Source organism: Rousettus aegyptiacus, unplaced genomic scaffold (assembly GCF_014176215.1).
Source record: "Rousettus aegyptiacus isolate mRouAeg1 unplaced genomic scaffold, mRouAeg1.p scaffold_m13_p_1, whole genome shotgun sequence".
Classification (NCBI taxonomy): domain Eukaryota; kingdom Metazoa; phylum Chordata; class Mammalia; order Chiroptera; family Pteropodidae; genus Rousettus; species Rousettus aegyptiacus.
Window position 1 is genome coordinate 181,071,415 of NW_023416284.1, and position 26,397 is coordinate 181,097,811.

General features: G+C 47.5%; 1 protein-coding gene across 1 annotated transcript in view; it reads left to right on the top strand.

The window, feature by feature from the left end:
- The window catches only part of SLC22A3 (solute carrier family 22 member 3), an 81,003-nt gene extending 55,642 nt beyond the window's left edge, over window positions 1-25,361 (top strand). The window contains exons 6-11 of the mRNA XM_016152741.2: window positions 12,307-12,404; window positions 12,525-12,739; window positions 16,680-16,788; window positions 17,487-17,599; window positions 20,840-20,939; window positions 24,484-25,361. Of these exons, the coding sequence (XP_016008227.2) occupies window positions 12,307-12,404; window positions 12,525-12,739; window positions 16,680-16,788; window positions 17,487-17,599; window positions 20,840-20,939; window positions 24,484-24,520 (672 nt within the window). The 3' untranslated portion in view covers window positions 24,521-25,361. The remainder of the gene's footprint in view (window positions 1-12,306; window positions 12,405-12,524; window positions 12,740-16,679; window positions 16,789-17,486; window positions 17,600-20,839; window positions 20,940-24,483) is intronic.
- Window positions 25,362-26,397: the final 1,036 nt, after the last annotated feature.

Sequence of the window (26,397 nt, forward strand, 5' to 3'; positions counted from 1 at the left end):
AGAGGGTCTGACAAACACAGAATTCTTAGCAAACAACTTTCAAGATTCTTTCATTTTTTTTTTTTTGGAGGTGGGGGATTCAATGGAATACCCTCAAGTTCATTACGTTATGCTTTTGCCGTCCTCAAGGACCAGTTCCACATGGTGAGTAGGCCGAGGCGGGCCGCTTGGTGTCGGATCTCCTTACTATCTCTCGAAGGTGAACCCCTGCTTTCTTTCCCGCTCGCATCTCAGAGCCAACACACCACTAATGGTTTAGACCCCGAGGAAGACGGAAGAAGTTTTATCGAATGACCACTCAGCCCCATAATTTTTACGACACTGAGTATAAGAGAGTTTAAGCACTTAACCCCCGTTTCGATCAGCACGTGCGGGCATCCAGGCTTACACACTTCTCTGTAAGACCCGAGCTACACTAACTGTGCTGAAGACAATTCGGGTATTCACGCTGCAGCTCGTAACACTTTACACACTCTACATAGACGGGCCGCTTTAAGATGAGCTTTCTGTCGACACCATGAATGTCCTACGTACACGTTTGGCATTTTCCAATCTTCTAATGTCGATCGCTCTCGCGAGCGTTTTAGGGTGCACATCCCTGGTTACCAGAGAGATCAGCACATCTTCATGCACGTTACTTTGCTGTTCGGGTTTCTTCTCATGGGCCACCTCCTGTGTCCTCCCCGTGTGTACCAGGTTTTCTGGACATGTCTAACTATTATCCCCCTGTTGGTTTTAGATATTGTAAGTCTCTTCCCCTCAACGTTTTAGCTACCCATTAACTCTTCCTGGTTTTTTTTTTTCTTCACTGATTGAAAATTCTTAAATCCTTAAATGAATATGATAAGGTTGAATCGTTGTATATTTTTGCCTTTTGATTTTTTAGTGAGTTTTGTTTAAGAAATATTCATCTGCACCCGAAGGTCACAAAAATATTCTATTAGCTTATGGCTTTAACTGTCACATCCAGGCCTGGTTTAAGTAACTGTTAACTTTCTTTGCGTGCGAGTGACATTCGCGGATTCCCCTTGCGTCCGCCACAGTTTCGAGGGTGAGGTAGAGATCCACCTTCACATGCGTCCATACTGAGCCAGTTTTCTGAGCACCAGCTGATAAGCAGACTCATCCTTTATCAAGTTCCTGTTTCTGAGTCTAAATTCATTCACAACCTAAAACCTGTCTACCACTTTTAAGGAGCCCAGTAACTGGTAACTGAAGTATGTACTTCTGTGCTGCAGACCGTGTGTGGGTTGGACGGCTCGCCGGCGTTCCCGGTAGAGGGAGCAGACTTGTGTAGCTCCAGATGGCTGCAAATTGTGCCGTTCAGAGCAGTCGGTCAGCTCAGGTTCGCATGCAGCTGCCAAGTGGTCGTCTTCACACTCCTGCCCTTGAAAGATGAATCTATTTTTTTGTTAGTGAGCCCCCTAAATATTTGCCATCCTCTAAAGCATGCCTTCTGATTCCGGACTTTGTTCTCTAACTGTTCATCTCTGAAAGAAAGCAGAAGGACCATTCCCAGCCTCAACGAGCAAGGACAGAAGGGATGTGACTTCCCCCAGGATACTCCAGCACTTCTTTAAAAGATGGGACTTGCTCTCAGACGCTAACGCCTGCCTTCCGTACTCTAAAAGGAGACGATGTGTATGGGGAAGCTTTGTAAACGTAACAGGAGACCACGATTTTGAGAGCCAACAGTACCTTCATTAGCTCTGTTCAGGGGCTACAGTCTGGTCTGTTCGCATCTTCCTGGGCCCAGGCATGAGTTCTGAGCTGAACGTGCGGCAGACGGCAGCTCTGCTCCGGGCTCTCCCTGTTTCGGTGTTAGACTCGCACGGTTTATTTCCGTGACAAACTCATTCATGCCTGTTAATTCAAAATGCATTAGAAACAGTCTTCATTTCTTTTTAGGAGTTTTAACTGTGTGGTTTTTGTCCAAAGGACTGATTAATTATAAGAAACAGACAAAATCATAAAAAATGCCAATTTCCCCAAATTTAAACGGAACGGCCTTAGTTCAATTACTCAAAATTAGCATAATACGTTCCTATCAAAAAGAAGATGTGGACCAGAGGATTTTTAAAAAAATAAACTTGAGACTCCACAGTCTTTGTTGCTCGGGATAAGCTGGGGCACGTGTGTAACAAACAGTAGCAAAATCTGGGGGCCCCAAAACAATCGAGGACGAACTCTCTGTTCCACCTGTTCATGGCGGGGGTGGGGCTCCTCTCCTGCCACAAGGTCCCCCCTATAATCTGAGCTGTCCTAGCAATCACGGCCTGGGCCACAGGGAGAGTTCTGAGGGTCTCCCTTCAGGAATGAGATGCTCACGGCTTCTTGGCAGACTTGGGTAGGTGGTCTCACCCCATCATGAGGGGTCCAGCATGCAATCCTGTCACGCCCCTATAGCGGGGCGTGGAGAGAGGTGACAAACCAAAAATCTTTGGCAAACAGGGCTAATTAGTCCCATGACACAGAGCTCTTTTAGGAAATATAAAAATTGTTAAGAACCCAGATTCAGTGTGAGCAATACCGCTTAGGAAGAGCGATGCTTTTCGATTCATATTATTATCGCAAAGGAGGAGTTTCGCCTTTATGACTGGAAAAAAAAAATGAATGCTTTGCTCAAAATTCAAGTTCTCATGGAAAAGTAAAAGAAGACTCGTTTCCCCATCGGAGAACCAGGGCTCAGTAAAACACCCTGAAGCGATAGATGCCCGCAGAGCCAGCTGATGCGGAATGCCGGAGACCAGCTCCGCAGGGACCCACTGCCGGGGGCCAAGAGTCTGGTGAGAGCCGCGTGGAGAGGACGAGGAGACAGACCAGCTTCCTGAGAAAAAGACCAGCAGGAGCACAGGGGGTGGCCAGCCCTGACCTGCGGGCTCCAGAGAATGCCATCCCGGCACTTGTGTGATGGGGCCTGAGGTGGCCCCCGGAAGAAGACACCTGCCAGGAACCTAACTAGGTGAAGCTGCAGCATCCCTGGAATCCTGCAGACATCTGGATCCCTGGAAAAGACAGAGCTGGGAGGGGCAGGCGCGAACTGAACCTCGTGGAAAATGTCCCCCCCAGCTTGTGAGGACGAGGACCATCTCATGAGTGTTTATTCTATTGTTATCATGTGAAGGACTGAGACTCTCGATGGGCGTGCGGGCTCTCCTCGCTCTCCGGACGCAGAGTGGTCCTGTGAAACCTCTGGGAAGCCGAAGCAGCAATCACCTGAGGACACATCTCGCTAAAGGATGAGTAACATGGGTGGAGACAGGACACAGATGCTCACGGACAGAGTCTAGAGCCCGGCCAGATGCTGAGATGCGGAGCGCGCTTCCCTGGAGAGCCTGGCCCGGCCGCCCCTGCTGTGTGTGGTGTGGACGCCGCCTCTGCGCCGCGCCGCGAAACGCACTCCGAATGCCATTTTTGCTTTTGCCTTCTTTTGTAAAAGTAAAAATCCTCTTTGGATTTCTTTAAGTTAGCAAAAAAAAAAAAAAAAAAGGTACTGACGTCGATCTTTCCTAAAGGTGAAGTGGCTTAATGCGAACTTTTGAAAGGTGGAGGGTGTCTGTTCGTGGATTTGGTTTTGATTTGTGATGCGTCAGGTGATGTGCTTCGGTTCACCTGCGCTAGCTTTTTCTCCCTCTTCAGAAAAATCTTTGTCTAACTAGTGACGTACACTCCATTCGACTATTTGTCGAACTAAAAGTTCCGTGTGGCAGAACGTGCCGCCGCGGTGTAGGATGCCACGAATTCTCCAACATTTGAGAACTTCTCTGCTTCGGGAATGATCGTCGACATTCATCGGTGCCATTGGAGAGTTTAATGACACGTTTAATCCAGTCCATTCACATCAAACATTGGGGTTTCTTCCCCAGCTTCCAAGTATTTAGGGTGCGTGTTTGAGAGTTGAGCGTACATTTGTTTCTCCGTCTTTCCCCGACTTTAACACCTCTCCCACCCACCCCCGCCAAACCCTCTCAGATTTGTTTTTAAGAAATGAAGAAATGTTCCAACACGTGACCCACAGCTGCAACCCGTTAACCTTTGCTAATATTGGGGCTGCACTTTGGCTGTCTCCCCGGACCTCCAGATCGAGGCCCTTTTGCTGTTCTAGGCCGGGTGCCCAGTCCTGCAGGGGAGGGGAGGCTCTCTCCCCGGCCGGGCTCGGAAGGACAATAAACATCTTCTCTGCAGTGTCCAAATGAAAGAGCCAGCCGGGCCCAAGGCTGTTTGGACCCTCTCTGTCCAGTACAGTAGCCTCGTGCGACACCGGAGCCCCGAAATGAGGCCCATCAGAATCGAGATGCACTGTGGGAATTAACTGCACAGAGGGTTTCAAAGATTTGGCGTGACATAAATCTTTGCCACAAACCGTCTTATTAGTCATTTTGTATGGATTGCGTGTTGACGTAATATTTTGGGTAGATTGGATTAGGTTTAATTTCGCCTGTTCTTTTCCCTTTTTTTTTTATTTTAATGTGGCTTCTAGAAAATTGAAACCGACATATTTGGCTCAAGTATGTTTTTATTGGACGGCACTAGTCTAGGTGGTAGGACTTGTTTTCAACTACTTTAATAAGCAACAAACACTCGTGATAATTTTCATACGGCTGTTTCTTTCCCATATGAGTTCTTATATGGCAATTGTTTTTATCTGTTCTGTCTTTAAAGTTTAAGGAGGTTTTTAAAAATTCCCAAAGCACTACGGGTAATTTGGCAGTGTCTTTTACGGATGACTTATTGTCACCTAGAAGCCAGCTAGAGCTCTGTGGTGTTAAATACCGCTCCTGGGGCTGCTGGAGCTGGCTCTGGTCTGACCGACAAGTAGTCCACGAGGAAGCGGGTTGGGGACCTCGGTACACCACAGCAGTCACTGCTCCTGTCCTCCGGCGCTCTGTGCTTGTGCGAAAGACCTATGGGTCGTCGTCCTTTGGGGCTGGATCCCGGCCCTCCAAGTCAGTGCGCCCCATAGCCTCAAGGCATACGTGATGCCCACGGAGTTCTTCGGGATTAAAAACTTTTAGAGAACAGAGCGTGTGAGGAACTCGAGGTGACACCTCTCCTGACTAAGTCACAGGGCGGGACCGAAGCGCAGACCGACCCCCCTTCTCATTCGTGTCTTCACCTTCCCGGGTGAAATACGGCACCGGCGAAGAAAGCTGCCTATTGGTGAAACTGCAAGACTGTACCTGCCGCCACCTGATTCCGTCCCCTCTCCTCCCCTCCCCGTGGCGGGCCCCGCTGGCCGGCGGCCTTCTTTCTTCTTCTGTCAGGGTTAACGAATTGAATCTTCCAAATGAAAAGAGATGAGTGTTACTACCTCCTACCGATGAGAGAACCTAGGCTCACAGAGTTTAAATGATGCACCGATCATGAAGTGGTCCGAGTGAAATATCTGCGTTTCTGGCATGGCTCTGTTGGGTTGTCTTTCTTCGCCAGAAACCTGTCCCCGTCGGGGAGTTCTGAACACCACTTTTATGACAGATCGTTATTGGTAATGTCGTCCTCTTCCTTGGCAGAGCGAACGAAAACGTCAGCTCGAAGAAATGTTTCAGAAAGGCACCGGGAAGCGTTGAGAAGAGAGCGAGATTAATCAAAGAAAGATGAATACGGCAAATTTTTAATAGCGTGCGTCATCGTGAAACACGCCTCGGCAGAAGTAAGAACATCGAGAGACAGCGAGAGCAAAGAGCAATCAGCTCAGTGAATAAATGAAAGCAAAGCCGCACGCGAAGTCTAACCCTGAGCAGTACTTTTCCTGTGAGCGACATCACTAGACCACAGGCCCCCGAACATACGAATGTCACCAAGCGTGTGTCCCATCCTCCTTTGCTCCAAATTAAAGTGGGTGCATACCACGTAGATGGCATAAATATATGACAGAATACAAGGCCAAGCTCAGAAGACGGCATCCTGTGTGGTTCCTTTTATATAGAACCACATAGAAAAGCAAAACTCTAATGACAGACAGTGGATGAGGACTTGCCAGGGGCTAAGGCTGTGGGGCGAGTATCGACTATAAAGAAAACGGAGGACCCGTTTCAGGGTTAAGGAAACGTTCCATGCTGTGATGCCGGTGGTGGTTCTATATTGCTAGACATTCGCCAAATTCATGGAAGCGTGTGCTTAAAATGGCTGAATTCTACTGGACGGACATTACACCTCGATAGGGCGGATTTAAAAATATATAAAATAACTCGATACAGCTCGTCTCTTCTTTCGTATCTGACTCAGACGAAACAGAATTTGGTAACCCTTCGGTGAAAGGGAAGAAGCACGGCTTAATTTCAAAATACAGAGCTGGCGGCTGTGAGAGAGGAGCAGCTGGACCAGCCACTGCCCGCGAGCTGCCAAACCCCTCTGGATGAAATCCATCCAAGATACAGCTTTTAGCCTCTCCAGGTCCTCGGATACCCAGAAAGTGGGTCATCTTTCAGAATATCTGCGTCATTGTGGAGAACATGTCAGTAAATCAAAGACCAGCTGGATTTGTGCTCAAATTGGCAAAACCGTTACTTACTTGGGAGAACTATTAGTCCTCTTTCACTCGTTGGGCAGGCGAGCTGGCTGTCGTGGTCTCGATCGCGTTCACTCGTTGTCAGGCCTTCATATTCTTTATTTAGGTCGAGGATATGCACAAGGCATTAGACTGGTACTCTGGAAATGCAGCGATCATGTGGCTGCTTGATTTTAAATCTTAGAAGTTTAAAGTTGAGACTACTACCAAATATTTTTACAGAGTGAACTGGAATACGGAAGCGACTGTTTGATCCCGTACAAAATGGTTTTGCCTCAAATATTCAGTCGTTAGGGTAAAAGCATTATTCTGGACTACCTTTTCCAGATAGTTCTGCTTTTAGCAACAACTATCATAAACCCAACTTAAACAGGTTTAGATGATACACACATTTCCTGGCTCGTGTATTTGGAATTCAGAGTTGACCAGACTTGGGTCTTAACAATCTCAAGCCATGTTTCTCTCTCTCTCTCTCTCTCGACATGGTGCTGGCAGGGTGGCTTCGTCTGTATGCTGGTCCTCTTCTGGGTGTGGGATGCTACTCGGGTCTGGTCGAGCCCACTATGCCCTCGTCAGTTCCCTGAGGGAAGGGAGAGAGGTTCCTTCAGGCACTTCTGACATAAGAGCAGTGAAGGACTTTCCCAGAAGCCCTTTCCTCATTGGTTCAAATTAGGTCACATGTCCATTTCTCACTGGTTCAAATAGATTTGAGTCACATGTCTATTCCTCATTTGCTCAGAATGAATCACATACCCAGTTACTGGCATGGAGCATGGAATTATCCTTAGGTAATTAAGCCTCCCCTACAACTGGAAACAGCTTCTCTGAAGACATGAATTGATGAATTGTGCGTGGAGTGTGTGTGTGTGTGTGTGTGTGTGAGTGTGTGTACGTGTGTGTGTGTGGGCGTAGTGGAGGTTCTATTCCAAATGAGAAAGGGAGAATGCCACTAAACAAACAGCAAAAAAATACACTAGTGTCTAAGTTAAACCCATTGCTCTAATAGTGAGCTTTTTATTTCTTGTTACAAAAGTATTACAGGTTTAAATTTTAATTTTAAAAGAATAGCCAAAAAGAAGAAAGTAAAACCTGCCGTAATCCCACCACCCGGTGAGAACCACTAATGAAATGATCCGAGCGTACTTTCAAACAATGAAATAAACCGCATACTCTGCATACTGCACGTGCAGTGTCGCGTGGTGGTCAGCAACGCAGACCGAGGCGCCAGCCTCCTGGTGATGTCCTTACTGTCTGCAGGATGGGGAAACGACTTCGCTTCTCTGTGCCTCAACTTCTTCCTCTGTAACGGAAGTGAGAGTAGTACCTGTGCAGGTTCCTTTCCTCCAGCACTAACCCCCCGGTTCAGCAGGCGGCCGTGTGCAGCTTGCGAGCCAGACCTGCTCTGCTGCCTGTGCTTGTCAGTAAAGTTTTATTGGAGGCCACTCACGGTCGCCCATTTGCATACTCATCTGTGGCGGTTTTCACACTACAAATGGCAAAGTCAAGTAGTTGCGACGGAGATGTTACAGCCCCCCAAACCAAAGTACTTAATGTCTAGCTCTCTACAGAAAAAGTTTGCTGACCTCAGGCTCAGACCTCTATTGTCTTGTCAAAATCTAGCATGTCATACTTCTGTGGCTTTACAGGGACTTAACCAGCCTAGAGATCTGATCGGGAAAAGGTGACGTCTGTGGAGTTGACATGAAGGCAAGGAATGCTCAATTATGTTATCACTTAGAAACAGTTAAAACCAGAAATAATTAGAAAATGTGCAAAGGTGTTTAAATATCAAATTACGCAAAATGATCCGAGGTCTTGAAATATGTGTCATATGACTTGCCTGGAACTCTGAGGTGTTGACATTTGGGCCTGAACGAAAGTGAAGTCATTCAGAATTTTATGTAGCCGATAGACGTACGTCCTAGCTAGAGGCAGAAAATAAGAAGATTGAAGAGAAAATAAAAGAAAGCCTAGAATAAATGGTCGTAACCGTTGCTTTTGAAAGAAGAAAAAAAGGATTTCCATCAGCTGCGCGCTCAGGGCGAGCGGGGGTGCAGTGTGCAGATGAGCTGAGCTTCCAGAAAATCATCTGGGGCGACCACAACCTGGCAGACCCAAGTCCGAGTTGTGGAAAAGCCCAGAGTGAAAAGAAAATCATCGCTGGAATAAGCGATACACCCATGGAGGGAATCTGCCCCCCTGGTACAGGTGGTTGAACCTTGAACTTCTGAGTCCTCAAAATCTAAATTATCTTAGCTAGATCTAACCTATCTAAATTGTGTCAGTCAAATCTAACTTTTCCATAAAACAGTGTTTTAACTGAAGATTAGATTTTTGGTCAAGTGCATAATGTCTTTCTTTAAAAAATCTCTGGAAGTGAGCATCAACTACAGAGATGTTTCTAGAATACACAGCTGTCTGTCCAGCAGCCCGGTTAAGAACAGAGCGTCTCTGTCAACTGGCTGATTTCAAATCCCGACTCCAATACCTTCCTGCTATTTAATAGTGAATGTCCTCAGCCTTATTTTTTATTTATAAAATGGGATTAATAAAAGTACAGCAGTTCCCCTTTATCCGTGCCAAGACCTGCAGTGGGTGCCTGAAACCACGGATAACACAGAACCCTATCTATAGTATGTGTTTTTCCTATACATGCGTACCTATCATGAAGATTAATTTATAAATTAGGTACGATAAGAGATTAACAACAATAACTAATAATAAAGTAGAACAATTATAATAATATGCCGTACTGAAATTTATGTAAATGTGTGTGTGTGCGCGCGCGAGCGTGCTCTCTTTCTCTCTCTCTCTCTCTCTCTCTCTCTCTCTAAGTATCTTCTTCTCCTGCACTCACGTTGTCACTTAAAGGAAACACTTTACGGCTTCTCTGTGGGATTTCCAAAGTGCCAGCATCACCACTGTGGTACTTTGGGGCCATTATTAAGTCAAATGAGGGCGACTTGAACACGCGCCCTGGGATGCGTGACAGTCCATCTGATCGCTGAGACGGCTACTTGGCGACTGACCGGCGGACGTTGTCTGCAGCGTGGGGTCGCTGGGCAACGGGTGATTCGTGTCCTGAGCGGGACAGAGTGGGAGAGATTTCATCGCACTGCTCAGAGTGGCGCACCGTCTAAACGTACGAGTTGTTTATTTTTGGAATTTTCCATTTAGTATTTTTGAGATGCGGTTGATCGCAGGTAACGAACTGTGGAAGGAGAAACTGCAGGTAGGAGGGGCTATGATACTAACTTTTCAGAGTGTCGACGAAAATTTAGCAAAATAATTCACGTAAAGTACTGAGCCCAGAATCTCACATATTATACACTCCGTAGAAGTTCGTCATTCTATTTTTATTTTTTAAAATTTATTTATTTAAATTAGTTTCAAGTATACAGTACGTTGGTTAGACATCGATATCATTCCTAAAACGATCCCCGCAATTGCTCCTCCCTCCCCTGGCCCTCCACCTCGCCATCTTATTAATGCTAACTGCATTCCTATACCATGCTTCCCATTTTAGTATGAGCCATATCTAAAAGCTATCTGTGGGAAACATCTTGACAATCAACCACAGAATAATACATTGTTGTAACAGAATAAGTTCTTATCCGCCACTTTCGGTGTTTCTGTCTTATTTCTGGAATAGCAAAAGTGAGGTTTAAAGACAAAAAAAAAAGTCCTACATTGGAGTTTGAAAATTTAAAAGATTAGCTCAGGGAACATCTTAATGGGCATTGTGTTAGGGTACAGGTCAACTCGCTGCTGAAACAGAGACCCCAAAAATATGGTGACGAAAAAAGGGAAGAGTGTTTTCCTCTCTAACACGCCTACCCAGAGGCTAGAAGCCCAGCCCTGGAGCGGGGCTCTGCTCTGTGAGGCCTTCCAGGACCCGGGTCCTCCTTGTCCTCTTTCTCCACCGTCACCTGGGATAGGTCGTATGGTCGAAGCTGGTTCACTAGCATCTTCTTCTTCTGTCCTCAGGGAGGGAAAGACAGATGAAGAGCAAGCCATTTCCTTTTAAAGGATGGGACCCGGAACACACCTACTGCAGCCTCGTTGCTGGGATCTTAGTAATGGGGCCACCTACAGAGGAAAGAGAGGCTAGAAATTTGGCTAAACAGCCATGTGCCAAATTAAAATTCTGTTATCAAAAGGGAGAAGCCAAGAATGGATGGTGGACTCAATTAGCATTGTCAAGGAAGCTACCGTTGACTCTAAGACACTGTTGTTTTTAAGGCACATTATCATTTTATGTACCATAAGTAAGAAAATCCATATTCTTTAGACTACGACTTGTTGCTTTCTTATCGGCTCAGTTGTAGGAGACATCCCCAAATTAAGAGAAATTAAAATAGGAAAAATACGTGTTTGGGTTTAAAAGAAATAGAGTATTGACAAGATTTTTAAAAAATAATCTAAAGACATCCATTTTGCAGCCTTCTCCGTGTGTGTGTGTGTGTGTGTGTGTGCGCGCGCGCGCGTGTGCGTGTGTGTGCAGTCTTCACTGTGTGTGTGTGTGTGTACGCACACGTGTGTGACTTTCTCTGGAGTAAGCATAGGCAGGAGGTATCAAGCTTTGGTTGACCTATTGTGTATCATGCTTAGAATAGATGGTTGACAAGTAACTCTCAGGGCGAATTCATTCAAAGTTGAATTCCTGTGACAACTGGCAGAGGTTGGCTCAAAGGCTTAGGGAAAATTTGCCCAGATTTGCACTCCTCAATCTGGGCCACATCTGAAACAGTGAGGTCCTGCCTTTAATAGGCAGGGTTTTCGCTTAAAAGGACAAAGACTGAGGGCAGCCCTCTATGGGAACAGACATGGCCAGGACACTTGTCTCTTGTTTCAACATTCAGCCATCACCCAAACATTGGTTGAACACAAGACTCTTGCTTGGTGCTACAATATGCCCGCCCCCCACCCCACCCCCAAGAGCACCCATAGGGCGTATGGCAGTGTACGTGCAGAGGTAGAGGTCTGGTGAGTAGAGGCACAGATTGGAGTTACCAGTCCTACCTGAGGTTGGTAAAGACCTCCCAGCGGAGGCGGGATCAGGAGTGGGGAGGTCCGAGGGCCCTCCGAGCAGAGGTTACAGAACATGCTGCATGTGGGGGTGTGAAACGGTTGTCACTCAGGGAACCAGGTCACGATTCCTCTGGAAGCAGCTGTGGTTATGGAGGGTTTGTTATTCAGTAGTGGTTCCTTTATCTTGACTTACACATAGGAGACAAACAGCAATCTCGGTTTAATTGAATTAAGGAAAAGACCAACTTCTCGGATGGCCAAAGACTGACGAGCTGAATTTCCCTGGATCAAAATGATGCCAGAAGGACAGAAGCGAAATGTCACCTTTGGGGCCATGCTTGCCCTTGAACTTAACATTCCTCTAGCTTATTTGTCAACATCAGATTTGAGGATTTAATAGATGAAGAAGCACTTGCTTGGATCCCACTTGCTTTTGCCACTTTTATGCTAATTTTCTCCAACTCGATAAACGCACAAATGTATTTGAATTTAGAACACATCATGCTTCTCCGTTTACTCAGAACGGCTTAGCGCACGGCACTGCCGATGTTAGCGTGAGACGAGATTCTCCATGCTGCAATGACATCTTTGTGAATCCGACCTGGGAAAGAGGCTTTTCGTTCTCGGGTTTGAAGACGTAATCGCGGAAGACCTGGGTTCCTTCAGGTCATTTGATTCGGTAGCTTCGAGTCTGGTCAATGACACGTCTATAATATGCAGGTGTCTCTTGGTGTACATTGCGACTGAAATCTGCTTCTCTTGTATAGATCACTGTTACAGATGAGGAAGTTAGTAATCCATCCTTTTTAGATCTGGTGAGAACTCCCCAAATGAGGAAGTGCACACTTATACTTATGTTTGCTTGGTAAGTTTGACTTGTGATGGATTCAAAAGCTTGTGTCAAATTTGCGCGGCTCCCCCTTCCTTCCAGTTGGGTCGAAGTTACCTCTTACTTGCTCTCCGTTGTCTTTCAATGTTGCTCCAGGTTCACGAGTGCGGTGGTCTATCAAGGGCTCGTCATGCGCCTGGGGATCGTAGGAGGCAACCTCTACGTCGACTTCTTCATCTCAGGGGTCGTGGAGCTGCCAGGGGCTCTCTTGATCTTACTGACCATTGATCGTTTTGGGCGACGTCTTCCCTTCGCAGCAAGCAACGTAGTGGCGGGAGTGGCCTGCCTTGTCACGGCGTTCTTACCGGAAGGTAATGGTCTTCCAAGTCTGCTTGGCAGCTGAGAACTTGGGACGGGGGGGACAACTTTAAATCAAAATAATCAAGACTAGGGAAACTCTTGTCTGTCGAAAATGTAGCATCGCATCAAAATCTCGGTGCCGGGCACGCCGTAGTGATGTTACTCCATTTTCTGTTTCATCAGTGTCAAGACTTTGAGTGTAAGAGGCGGGTTCTGGAGACGTTTCTGTCTTCTCCACTTTCTGGTTCATTTTTGGATGCAATATGCGTTGAGCAAAACCTAGCTCATAAAGTTATAGTGTACTTTTAGTCACCGTTACCCGACTTACCGTGTGGCAGCATTGACAGTGCTTAAACTGCCTCCTGGGCACTGGCCACACCTTCTGCCCCACGGGAAACATGGAGGTGACAAAGGAAGAAAGACACTGTTCTCGATGCCAGAAGCTTCATAGCCTCATAAGGGCGAAAGGCATTTTACTGCTCCGCGGCTCACGGTGATGGACGAAATAACAGCATGACTCACAAGATTTAGAACAAGCGAAAACAAACAAACAAACAAACAAAATAATAAATAGGTGTGAGGAGCGATCCCTCCCTGGGGGGTGTGCAGGAAAAGCTTCCCAGATGAGAACGAGGCATGCGGGAGAGAGGAAAAGAAACGCGCCGGGCAGCGAGTTTTCCAAAGCAGGGCGTCGTTCCCAGGAGGGGGAGCCACCTCCGAGGGGTCGGGAACCAATGCTCTCATCACTGGAATATCCAGCTGAGGAGACCGGGGGATCGTCTGTCCCCAGCAGTGACAGGTCCCGCAGGCCACGCCAGGGGCTTGCTTATGGTCCTGTGAGCTTTGGGGTTGGGGGTGGGGGTTTGATCTCTTCAGGACTGCGGCAGTTTGGACAAGGACGAGGACGGAGAGAGGCTGAGAGCGGGAAGGGCGGTGGCGGCAGTCAGGCCGGGATGGCGGCAGCAGGATTCAGAGACGTTTCGGAGTTGAGTTTTTGGGGAGTTGATGCCTGATACGTAGACGGAGGTTGCCTGTGGCTCCAAACGCACCATGCACACAGCCCCGGTTTCTCCTGAACACGGCAGGCGCCGGATGGAGGGGCCTTTCACACCCCCAGCGAACGGACGCGTGAATTAGAGCAAGTTCATCATCTCTGTGTTCCCGGGGCCGGGGGGAGCGGGCTACGGGGACAGCTGGATTCTCTGGTGGTGGTTCGTGTCAGCACAAGACAGCCTGTCTTTTATCATTATCATTTCTTTTTGAGACTCCTCTGAGGACCAAGAAAGAAGCGATAATGTTGTAGAAGTCAAAACGCTCGGACATTTACAGAGGAGTTTATTGATTATATGAAAGTTTATGAAGTCCCAACACATCAGACAGATCCTATTTCTATAAAATTACGCAAATGCCTCTCTTCAGAACAGAGGGGGGAATAAACCGACGTAATGTCCTCTGGAGTGGGTGGTGATCAACAGAATCGACTAGTCACGTTTATCTCACTTTTCTTGGGTGGATTAGTTTCCTAGGGTGGTGGTAACAAACTGGGTGGCTTGAAATAACAGACCTTTATTCTCACACAGTCCCCGAGGCTGGAGGCCAAGGCGTCGCAGGGCCAGGCCGCCTCTGAAGGTGCGAGGGGAGGATCCCACCCAGCCTCTTCCAGCTCCGCTGTTTGCTGGCGGAGTTGGCTCCTTGCAGAGATCCTGGGTGAGGGTCTGGTCCACACCTCTCTCCTAGCTCCTGGCGGTTGCCAGCAACCCTCAGCATCATTCCAATCTCCACCTCCATCATCACCTGATCTTCCCTGGGTGTCTCTGTGTCTTAAGCATCACATCTGCAGGGACTCTGTTTTCAAATAAGGTCGCATTCGGAGTTTCTGGTTGGAGATGAATCTGGGGGACACTCTTCCATCTGCTGCCTTGAGTTGATAGGTTCTAAGAGTTGGAGAATCTGTATAATAGATATTGGTCAACACAGGTCTCTTCAGTATCTATTAATTGTCTCCACTAAACCAGGAGTGGGGAGAGAGCCATGAGCATAATTCCCGTCGTCGGGTGTAAATACTGCCTCTGCTGCTGGGGATGAGGTGAGGGTCTTTGAGGTTAGGGTCAGCATGTGGGATCGACTGTGTCTCCTCAGGGTGTCAGCTTGACAGCGTTTTCTGAACGTTCTGAATGGGCCGGTTATTTATCTGTATTCAGCGAGCTAACACATCCGTTTTTCATGGTGTGTGTGTGTGTAGGTGTGTGTCCTAGTTGGGTTTTTGTTTGGTTCCTTCCAGCCTCAGCTGTAAGTTTAAACTGTCGTCGAAGTTGTCGGTGGGACTCACTCATAGAGCAGTGTCAATTCAGTAGAAGCAGCTTATAAGCTAAGTACCGGACCTGGATAATGCAGTTATTTCCACGTTAGCAGGCGGCGGGCATGGGGTGGGGGTGTCGCCCTGCGGGGCTGGGACCCAGGGGATACGGCAACGGCTCCCACATCCCAGGCCCCCCGGGTGCTGTGCCGCCTGCTTGCCGAAGGCGGGGGTGGAACGTGCTTCCCAGTCTCCCTCCCGCCTCCCTCCCTGGCCTTAATGAGAACAGAGAACCTAAATAAAACACACGTTCGTGACCGTCCTGCGCCGGAGCAGACGACAGCGCCTCACATCTGCACAACCACGGTCACCCCACTCCCGATGTAACCGCTGTTTATGGGGGAGCTACAGGTGTTCTCCGTCAGGAGAAACACCTCGGCCAGTTTGCAGCGCAATGAGCCGGGGCCTCCCAGTGATGGCCTGGATGCCTGAGCCATCTTTTTCTCTGCTCGCCCTCCTCGGTGACTGTTTTGTTTAGTGGGTTTTACCTTTTTTTTTTTTTTTTTTTGCTTGTTAAATACTCCTGAGCAAGAACATGCATGGGTCTACTGAGCTTGAGTCTCTTCTTTCGTCCTCCTCACGAGTGCCTACTTTTCTGCAACAAAATTACATGTTCAGGACAGTGCAGTGACTCTAGAAGACGAAGGGACCGCGTCGTGCCGCGTGAGCGCAAGTAAGTTTGATTGTGAAAGGGAAAGGCTTCATTTTCAGAGATGGAAGTCAGGCGCTGCCGAACGCCCTTGGCTCTCTTAGGAGGGTCAGTCTGCTCGGGTCCGCGCGGTCACATGTCCTCACATCAAGTCCTCCAGGAAAGGCTGGCGTGAGAGGCACGATTCAAGAAATTTGGAGCACCGGTGTTGTTGAACGAAAACGGTTTACTCCTTCCCTTCAAACACAACAGAAGGAAAATACTTAACAAAGAACATTCGGCGTTTCCTCATACGAGCTGAACATCCCTAAACGGTTTAGTTTTACATCAATGAACCAGCTAGTATTTAAGAATCAGGCTCCTCCAGATAACTTCCTGGGGGAAACAGCAGGATGAGGGCTGAGGAAGGCGACGGTGGCATACGCCTCGGCGGTGACGACGGCCCGGACACCCCCTCCCGGAGGCCCCAGGCCACGAGGCCTTGCTGCTCTCAAGCAACCAAAGGCGGCTTCGTGTCCGGACCACTCCGGGTCTGGGAACAGCTCTTCTGTGTGTGATCACAGGGGGTGTGAGCAGAGACGACAAAGAGACACCAGACACGGGCGATGGTTTTCATGTGCACAAGCCAAGCTGCCTTCCAGAGGAAAGGCTGGCGCACGCAGGCCCGAAATAGTCTCAGCGCAGCGGCTGCCCAGCAAATGGTTTTTGAATGTATGTCTGCAATCGGACCCTGCTCAGAAAAGCAGCTAGCACACTGAGATGCTGGCTGCCGCCCTGGCGGGGGCGGTCACTATCGAAATTTGGCTACGCTATTAGAAGGTCTGGCTCGTTCGAGCTCAAAATTTGCAAAGACTGAGGGTTGGGAGGACAAAGCAAATGCCCTTCATTGTTTTGTAAAATTTTATTGGCCCCTAACCTTTGCCTTTCAAACTTTCTGTGCTTGCAGGACTACCATGGCTGAGGGCCACGGTCGCCACTCTGGGAAGGCTGGGGATAACTATGGCCTTCGAAATTGTTTATTTGGTAAATTCAGAATTGTACCCAACAACATTACGGTAATTCCAACATCCATGTCATGGTTTCTTCTCAGTAACTCCGCAGCTAAATGTTTTGAATTCGTTTAAAAACCGTGAAATAGTTTCCTTAGCTCAGTGACTTAGTAGCATGGGCTGGATTCAGCCAGCAAAGGTGATGCGTTTTGCAGTGAGGCTGCTTCCTGCATTGCCGTCCCCCACGCTGTGTGACAGAAATACTTCTCACAGCCGCGGTGCTGTGGGAGGCGCTGGCCTCGGAGTCAGACGCCCCGTCAGTGCAGCAGCTCAGACGTGCGTTCAGTCTGCCTTCGTCAGCATCGCCCCGTTTGAAGGCCCCGGCCCGTGAGCGGGACGGCGCGGAACGGCCGGCGGGAGCCAGTGTGCATTGGTCTCCTTTTCTAGATATATTCATAGCTCGGCTTACCATCCAGCTAGGGTGCCAAGACGGGGCGTTAAGTGTCACAGAGCTGGCTGGGCAGGGAGCTGCCACTGGAAAAATGTCACCGTCCAGCTCCTCGCTAGCCTCGCTGGGACTCGGCGCTCACGTGCCTGTGGAACGGTGCTCGGAGTGCGAGAGAGTAGTCGTTTTCAAAGTTAGAAACGTTAGAAATGGAAAAATACTGTTACAATTTCTTTGTGACTTCTGTATCTGAATGTCTTGCTTATCTTGAATCTCTGTAAACATTTTTCATTTGAGACATTGTTTTTGTAATCTACAGGAACTTTGGAGTTTCGCTCTGTTCGGGTTTGTGTGACTTTGGGGGGATCATCGCCCCGTTTCTGCTCTTCCGGCTGGCAGCAGTGTGGATGGAGCTCCCTCTCATCATCTTTGGTACGAGCTCGTTTGATGCTGCTCTTACATGTACATCTGCATTCCTTGCATTATTAGGTTTCGTATTAAGGATGTGCACTTAATATGTTTAAAGCACCCGGTTCTGTTTTGAAGAGCCACTCCAATTATGATGAAACGCGATATCCTCAATGACTTAAACTTACTGTTTATCAAAGGGTTGTGATGAACAGCGTTCCATTTAGCTTTCTTTGCTGATGTTCTGAGTTAAAATCAACCACTACAAAACTCTTTCGTGATATTGAGCGTTGTTAAAAGCCCATAACTTTCAGGGGATCAAACTGGACCTTCGGGCTGTTTAAAGGAAGCCTAAAATCCAATCGTATCATTAAATATTCTGTATCCGTCAATGTCATACCTTCATTTGCTTTGACGCTAAGCATGCGATCCTGAAAGGACAGTGAACGCAGAGCCTCGTACATGTCACACGACCCCCATGAGGCCCCTCGTACCCCCAGTCTTCGTGGAACTCGTGTGAGGACGAAGTCACTGCTGGGAGGGACCCTAAGGTGACTCCGTCCAGTGCGTCCCCAGGGCTGTTCCCGCCTTGGTGCCTGGACCTCCCGCCCTCTCCCCTCCTCAGCAGGAAACGTTGCAAGTTGGTCCTGACCTCACCGAACTTTCCTCTGTCTCCACTTCCTTTTTCATCCATTGCTCAGCAGTTTAAATTACCATGAAAATACCGAGTCCACGAGGACATACGTGCTGAGTAATGCGAAAGCCCTAACAGTGCTAGGGGCAGTAAAGTCAGCTTCTAACCAGTCAACACCAGTGCAGTCAATAAAAGATCATTTCGAGTTAATTCATGTGATCTGACCATCAAGCTCAGTATAGATTCTGGAGCCAGCATGAAAAGGGGCAGAGAGAGGGCCGTGGTTCCCCCACGATGCGTGGTCCAGGAGTGTGGTCCAGGGTCGGGGTCGGGCTGCCATCATGCCGGCCTTTCCTTCACGGAGAGAGCCAGCTTTCCAAAGCACCAGTCACGTAAAAGTGTGGCAGACGCCGAAAGGAAAGAGCGCCAGGTGAGCACGTCGCTGGGACGGCCGACGTGTCGAATTGAAGAGGGAAAGTCAGGGAGGGAGGGGGCAGTGTCTGGGCTGAGATCTGGAGATGAGTGGGAATTATCCGCATGAGAGGGGCGGGCTGGTACCCCAGGGCGCGGGGAGGCCTAGAGCGAGAGGAAGAGCCGTTACCGGGCAACCAGGCAGCTGAAGGATGGAGTGTGGTGTGTGAGGTGGGGCCCGGAGGATGAAGCTGGGAGGTGGGCCGGAGCCAGGTCGGGACTGCAGAGTTTGCAGGTGGGGTTGACAGTGTGAGATCTGCATTTTAAAAATAGGACTCTGAGGACAGATATGCAAATAAATTGGAGGGGGGCAAGGCTGGTGGTAAAACAATGGAAAGAATGTGTCTAGTCAGGTCAGAGAGCAGAAAGCCTGGGTTTAAGGCGATGGCAGTGGGGGTGTTGAGGAGAAGATAGATTTAAGAAATGTATTAGAAGGAAAATTAATGAGATGGGATGATTGACAGGTGAGAGCCAGAGGGAGCAGGAGGTGGGAGCCCAGGCTCCTGGCCGGGAAAACTGCAGGTGACAGCCCAGGCGCTAGTTTAGTGACCCCCGGAGGAGTGGGTCTGCAGGAGGGCACAGGCGGAGTCCGGCAGGGCTGTCCGTAGTATGAAGCGCCTCTAAGAAATCGTGAGAAGCCAGCATGCTGGGACGGAGCTGAGCTCAAGAGCGAAGTGTGGCCTAGCCATAAAGATTTGGAGGCCACGTGAATGTCGATCACCACGGAAGCTCTGGGAGTGACCAAGACCAACCAGAATTCAGGACAGTGTAAGAGGAAGGAGCAGGCCCAGGACAGAGCCCTGAAGAGTGACAAGGTGTCAGGCTAAGCAAAGAGAGAGGAGCGGGCCACGGGGATGAGAAGGGATGCTGGAGGGGTGGGAGGGAAACCAGAGACCGTGGGGCGGGGACGCCGGGGGCAGCAGGTGCGTTCGCCAGCTGCCGGTGCTGCTGCCCGGCCAGGAGCAAGGACTGAGGCGCAGCGCCATGGGGTCTGGCGCTGGGGGGCAAGTGGGATCCCGCTCGAGCAGGGTGGCGGGGAGGACACCGGGCGGAACCCAGATCACCTCAGGTGGAGGAGGGGGAGGAGCCACAGTGGCGTCGGACCCGCCCTGCGCAGCCCGCCGGGGCCAATTGCGAAATTTTTGAGAATTTTTTTTCTTTGGAAAAAACATTTTTATTTCATTCTTAAACGATCATAAAAGTTTTCAAGAATTTTTGAGGCAGTCGTTAAACAGCCATTATTAAAAAATAAAAAATGTAAAATATACTAAAAACGGATAACACGCTCAAGTCTCATCCGTTCCTAATTCACTTTCGTTCACTGTTACCTGTGTCCTTGAGGCGTCTGGCGTCTCTGGACCTTTTCGGTGGGAACGCCAGGGCCCCGCACGTCTCCTCCCAGCCAGCGATGTCGCAGCGGAAGTTTGAAATGTCCGTGGTGGGACTGTTTACACCATGGAAACGGGCAGACGCTGCAGATTGGGGCTCTGTTTTTGGGAGACGTTCCTCAGCATACCGCTAGGATAAGAAGATGTGGGAAAACTAGGAGAGGACAGTGTTTTAAGAATTTCGACTCCGAAGAACAGAAAACGGGAGGATGGTCACTGGTGGGTAACGTGAGGTCTGTAGAAGGTTCTTAAAGATGGAAGACAGGCTAACGGTACCGGAGAGAGAATCAATCACCATGGCGAGGGGCCCAAGAAGGACTCTAAGAGGCGGCCCTCGGGCAGAATGGGGACAAGCCCTACCGTGTAGCATGGCGGACGGAGTGTAGAGAGAGGGAGGACGCAGTGACCTTCTAGTGTCGGCAAAAGGAAGCTGAGGGAGCTCCTTTCTGGTGGCCTCGATTGTCCCCGTGAAGTGGGCGATGAGGTCTTCGCTGAGTGCATGGCACGTACGAGGCCCTCAATAGATAATCGTTTGATGAGTGAATGAACGAATGTATGCCAAGAGTACAGGGGCCATGGGACTGCACGGAATTTTGGAGGAAGGTACGGAAGTCATGGCAGAGGGAAACCGGAGAGCTGGTTGGCGTCACCAGAGGGTGGCTGCTGTCGAGGGCTAGTTAAGGTTGGTGAGCACGGCTGCCTCCAGGCGAGCCGGAGCGGGGAGCGGCCGGCTGCGTGTTCCTGGCGGGTGACACTCTCCTTGTTCCGCAGGTGTCCTGGCGTCCGTCTGCGGGGGACTCGTGATGCTTTTGCCTGAAACCAAGGGCATCGTCTTGCCGGAGACAGTGGATGACGTAGAAAAGCTTGGCAGGTATCGTTTGAAATTCAGCACATCCTAAATAAAAGTAGCATTGAGAAAACTGCATACCCACGGGGCGAAAATGATATTAGATCCCCACCTCACATCCTCAGCAAAAAATTCAAAGCGGATGTACGTTAATATTAAAAAGGTTAGTATTAAAAAAAGCTATCAAAGGATATGGGTTATTTTTAAAATGTGGTTATGAAGAGGGAAATGTTTCAAAGTAAGGTGTTATATTAAAAGCTATCAAAGGATATGGGTTATTTTTAAAATGTGGTTATGAAGAGAGAAACGTTTCTAAGTAAGGCGTTGAAATTCAGAAGCACTCCGAAGGAAATGGGTCGATGAATTGACAGAGGAGAAATTACTTAAATGTACATCCATAGGCAACTGATTGTCAAAATGATAATATATTCATACTGCGGATTTACTGCGCAGAGATGAAAAGAATTAAGGTATATCTACATGGAGTGACATGAGAAGATGTTCAAGATTGATAACAAAGTAAAAAGTCATTGAACAATATGTTATAGTATTTATTAAAAATAAAACCAATTAAAATTCCTCTGTGTAGCTAGATGATAGATAGACGATAGGTAGATAGGTAGGTAGATAGGTAGATAGATGATTGATTGATTGATAGATAGATAGATAGATAGATAGATAGATAGATATAGATGATAGATAGTAGTCAAATGATAGATATAGGTAGACAGATAAATAGAAAGTAGGGGAAGGAGAATTTTGGAGGAAGGTATCTAAATGATGGGCAGGGGTAGTTAATATCCAACCAATGTATAAATAGGAAATATATTTTTGTTATAGCAACAGAAATTCACAATATACAAATTCTAATTTTCTCTATTTGAAATATTCCACCATAAAAAGGTAGAAAGAGAATGTGACCAGGAGCATTTACAGGAAACTATATAAACTAATGACGTACACCCTCTAGAGGTAGAAACGGGTTGGGAAGAGGGGCGAGGAAGGGAATACACCACTTTTATATCTACAGACTTCTGATCTGTTTGATCTTTTAAAAAATATTATGACACGTGTTCTTTTATTATTTGCGTAATTAAAAAAATAACAGCTAATTTTAAAAATAAAATCAATCTTCTTTTAAATAATGACCTGGAAATTAAGGAAAATAATAAAAAAAAAGTATCCAAACCATTTATAAAAAGACTGAAATATTAGTAACCTCGTGGCAGTTTTTTCTTTACTTGTAGGTTGGGAAGAGAGTAAAAACTAACATTTTTTTAGGTACCTCTGTGGTTGATGCTTTTGCATATTGTCGATTCGTTTAATACTCAAACGACGTTGTGCAATTAATGTTCTCACCCTCACTTTTTCACTTGCTTTGTGCAGTTTTATTACTTTATGCTGTATCCTACTTGATTATAAATTTATTTAGAAGCGAGCATCCCCCCGGGGTGGGATTGGAAATTCCTCTCTTCATATCCTCTTTAAACGAGGTACCACCCTCCTCCCCAGGGTTAGGCAGCCATTGCTAAGCGTCTCATGACTATTTTACCAGACCTTTAAAACTTACACAGTGATTTCGCTGCCCTGTTTCTCGATGCTATTCTGAAAAATAAGTTCGATTAATTATCCCAGAACTTTCCTCAGAAAGTTCTATTGGTGTGCTCGAACCCAGACCACCAGCTCCTATCCCATTGGCTGACTTCTGACAGGACTGGCCCATCAGAGGACAGGTGGACGTTTGTCCCATTAAGTAAACCGAACAGATGCTTTTGCTTGTTTGGAAGTGACTGATGGGCACTGGCTTCTTTCTTACCTAAAGCTATCCTCGCGTTTTACCCTGGAACGATGCCACCTGAAATTTAGGGGGAGGCGGGAGAGTCTCCATGAGCGCTGTCATTTTGTAAGCTAAAATTAAGTCAAGAAAAGAAATTTAGAAAAGCCATTAAAACTGTGTGAAGCTCTCACGAGCGTTACGCCAGGCAGGGCAAAGCCTTGCTTCATCCAGAAAGGAGAGGTGTTTAGCTGTCGGCACAGCCAGTTTCTTGGTTTGTATCAGGGTGTGGGGGCCCGGTCAGGGGGAAGATGTCCAATCCTGTCACTCAATCACAACAGTGCTAGAAGATGGGGAGAAAGGAGAATATTCCAGAAGTTTAAATGAAGCCAGGGAAAGTGCTGAGGAAGGAAGTAAGATGATCTTAAAAGAAGACGTCCAGGCTTCCAGTGAGCCCAAAGGAGCTGCTTCAGGTCTGGGATGCCCAGGGGACGATCCCGGCCAGGAGTGTGGGGTCGAAAGTAAGAAGGAGCTTAGCCTGACTGTCGGTGGCGCAGGGCTGTGACTACGTCGTGGGAACTTGGGGCCCTCCACCAGGGATGCGGATGCCTCTCCTATCACATTCGCTGCCCTCGCTTAGGAAGCGCCTCCACGCCAGCATTCCAACAAGAGGACTTGCATTCTTCTTCTCAATTCTACTCCACTCACCGCTGTTTGATTAAAGAGCGAGAATGGTTCACTCCTTCTTGATCCCTAAACCACTTCGGGGAAAAAGGGGGAAGAGGGAGTGATTTGAGATCAGGGCTCTTTCTACTGATTCAGTCATATTAAAATTCAAGTTAAACAACAGAGACTCATGGACATGGGCTGTAGACTAGTGGTTACGGGGTGGGGGGACAGGAGGGAGGGAGATGGGGTAGAAGGGGTCAAATATGGGGTGACAGAAAGAAATCTAACTATGGGGGGTGAACACATTATGCAATACACACACACACACACACACTCCTTGCTGTTAAATTGTACACCTGAAACTTACTGGATTTCATTAATCAATGTCATAAGAAAAAATAATAATAAATCAATTACAAAAAAAAATCGAGTTAAACAATTGAGAGAGAATTTTGGAGGGGGAGGAGCAGATAAATGATGTGCAGGGAAAATTAATATCCAATCGATATATTAATAGGAAGAATGACACCAACAAAAATTCAAGTTACACAAATTGTAATTTTTTTCTATGTTTGTAACTTCTCATAATAAAAAAAAATGCGTAAGTTAATTAATTATGCCTAGCCCCTACTCTTGGAAAAAATCTAATCAAAGTGTGATTTACAGTTTTATAAGTTAAGCACGTTAATTGTATTCCATAGTTATTTACTCTGAAAAAAAAAAATAAACTACTTTGCTCCAAATTGTTGAAACCTGGTAGCATTTTCCCTTCTAAAACTGCACTTAATCATTATATCATTTCTGCTGTTTCTTTGTTCACATTATCAGCTCCTTTTCAAACTCTCTGCTACTCAGTGGAATGTCATAAAGAACTTATATGCTGTAATGCTAATTAACCCTGCCAGGGTCTGGCAGCAGGTACGGAATTGAGCCTAGAGACAGTTATTTTTGTTACCTCTGAGTTGGGTTTTTATTTGACATTACGCGCGAGTGTATCTGATCCAAACCAACTGTGATGTTGAGTAGTGATGAGAAGACTTCCTCCTAACTGGTGGTAGAATCTTTTGTAAGGACTTTCTCTTTTCTCCTTTGTTTTGTTCACCAACTTTCCTATAAATGCGGCAGGAAAAAGAAAACCCCAGTGTCCAGCTCTTACCTTTGAGGCCCCCACCAAAGGCGAAAGGAGGGAGCTGTTTGGGCGACCCCGAGGAGCCGAAGTGCCTTGCAGAGATGCGCGCGAGACCGTTTCAGCTGCATCGCCGCACAGCGACGTGTTTTTTTAAATACCTTACAAAGACATTCAAAGTCTCCAGAGTTATTTTTGTATACTGTCGGAGAAGAGGTCTTTTCCGATGTTGGAACCGCATCCCTGAGCCATCGGCTCCACAGAGACCAGAGAAGCCCCCCCACGCAATTCTCATGACAGCTCCGTCCAGAAAGCAGGGTGAGCAAAGCCAGGATCTGGGGAAAGCATACAGACGTGGCCTTGTCAGATCGCATCAGGGAACCGAGGCTCTGGACTGAGTGTTCTGAAGATGCGCGGGAGGGTAAAGATTGGGGGATTCCGTCACTGCAGGGACTGGGGCGCACGGCACTGAGCTTCCCTCTCCACTCGCCTTGGGCTCCGCGAACCCCTGTAGCATCTTGGGCGACGGCGTGTTTGGGTCTCGTTCCATAAATAAGAACAAGGCTGTTTATAGGATGGGAGGGTTCGATTCCGTTGTTTATAAAATCAGGTCTGGTCCTGAGATGACTCGGGACAGTTTTGACCCTCCGTTTGTCAACACCTAGAGCCACAGATTCAGCTCTTTACGGAAGGAAACCCATGGACTATGGTTTCATGGGTCTTAAGATTTTAACCGCAAAGGGATATTTATCTTAAACTTGTGAGTTCAGTTCTATGTCGGTGCCCACGGTCAAAAAACAAGCAGTCTCATTCAGTCTTGATACTTTTCCCTCATTTTGGGGAAGTCGCTAACATTTTGATTTAAAAGGAAGGTCAATTATATCCATACTTAAAAGAATTAGCAGAAACTTTGTAAGTGACTTTGTAGATACTAATAAGGGATTTGATCTTTTTTTTTTATCACTGAGACTTTTGAAATGTGGAGCTTAACTAAAAACACGCTGTCTTTTTCTGATGTTCCGCTTTATACGTTACATTTGTTATATTTTCAGATTCAGTATATATCTTACGTGGCATTTTTTACTGAGTTGTTTTGTGTGGACAGGCGAAATGGATGCCCAGGGGAAATCTTGTCGATGAGGAAGAAAATTTTCATGTGACCATGTGATAATGTGTACGACGTGTGTGCTAATTGTAAAGTAAGCTCTTTAATCCTTGAAACACGTCTGAATTGAATAAGAATGTTTTAATTGTCAACGAAACACACACACAACTCTGTGAGGACGCAGAGCGCTACATTTCCCCTTTATCCACGCACACTTGCTTTGGGCTCTCCCTGCATTTCTCTTTGACGTAGGGTGCCTGATGCCCTTCAGTACCTGTCACCTTTGAATTGTATTTCGAGTTGGTATTTTGGGTCCGATAACAATAAAAAATGGAAATTGTCAAGGAAAATCGGTGTCGATCTCTCTTCCTTTGAACACGTGTCCATAAAACACCATCCCCAAGTGACGGTGTCTGCTGCGTACCTGGGAAGCCAACTGGTAACGGAGATGAGGTGATGAGATGATGGTTCGTTGTTCCTTCACAGGCCACTGGCACCACTCCTAGACCAGAGGAGACCCAGAGTAACATCTAGACTCTTGGCTGGTCTCGTGTTACACTGGCACTGCCCGATTTACCTCGCGATACACAGCTCCGCCCAGCGCCCCCTGTACTGGGCTAACGTCAAGTTGTCCATAACAGATTTCGCTCCCAAGAACAAGATTTGTTCTCATGCCTCCCCACGCACATTGCAGCTTCCGACCCATGCATCTCAGTGCCAGTAATCAAGACATTAAAGGTCTGTGCCAAGCTGACTTCCGCTGCTAAGGTAAACATATGGGTGACTTACGAGGACTTCTCTACGATTT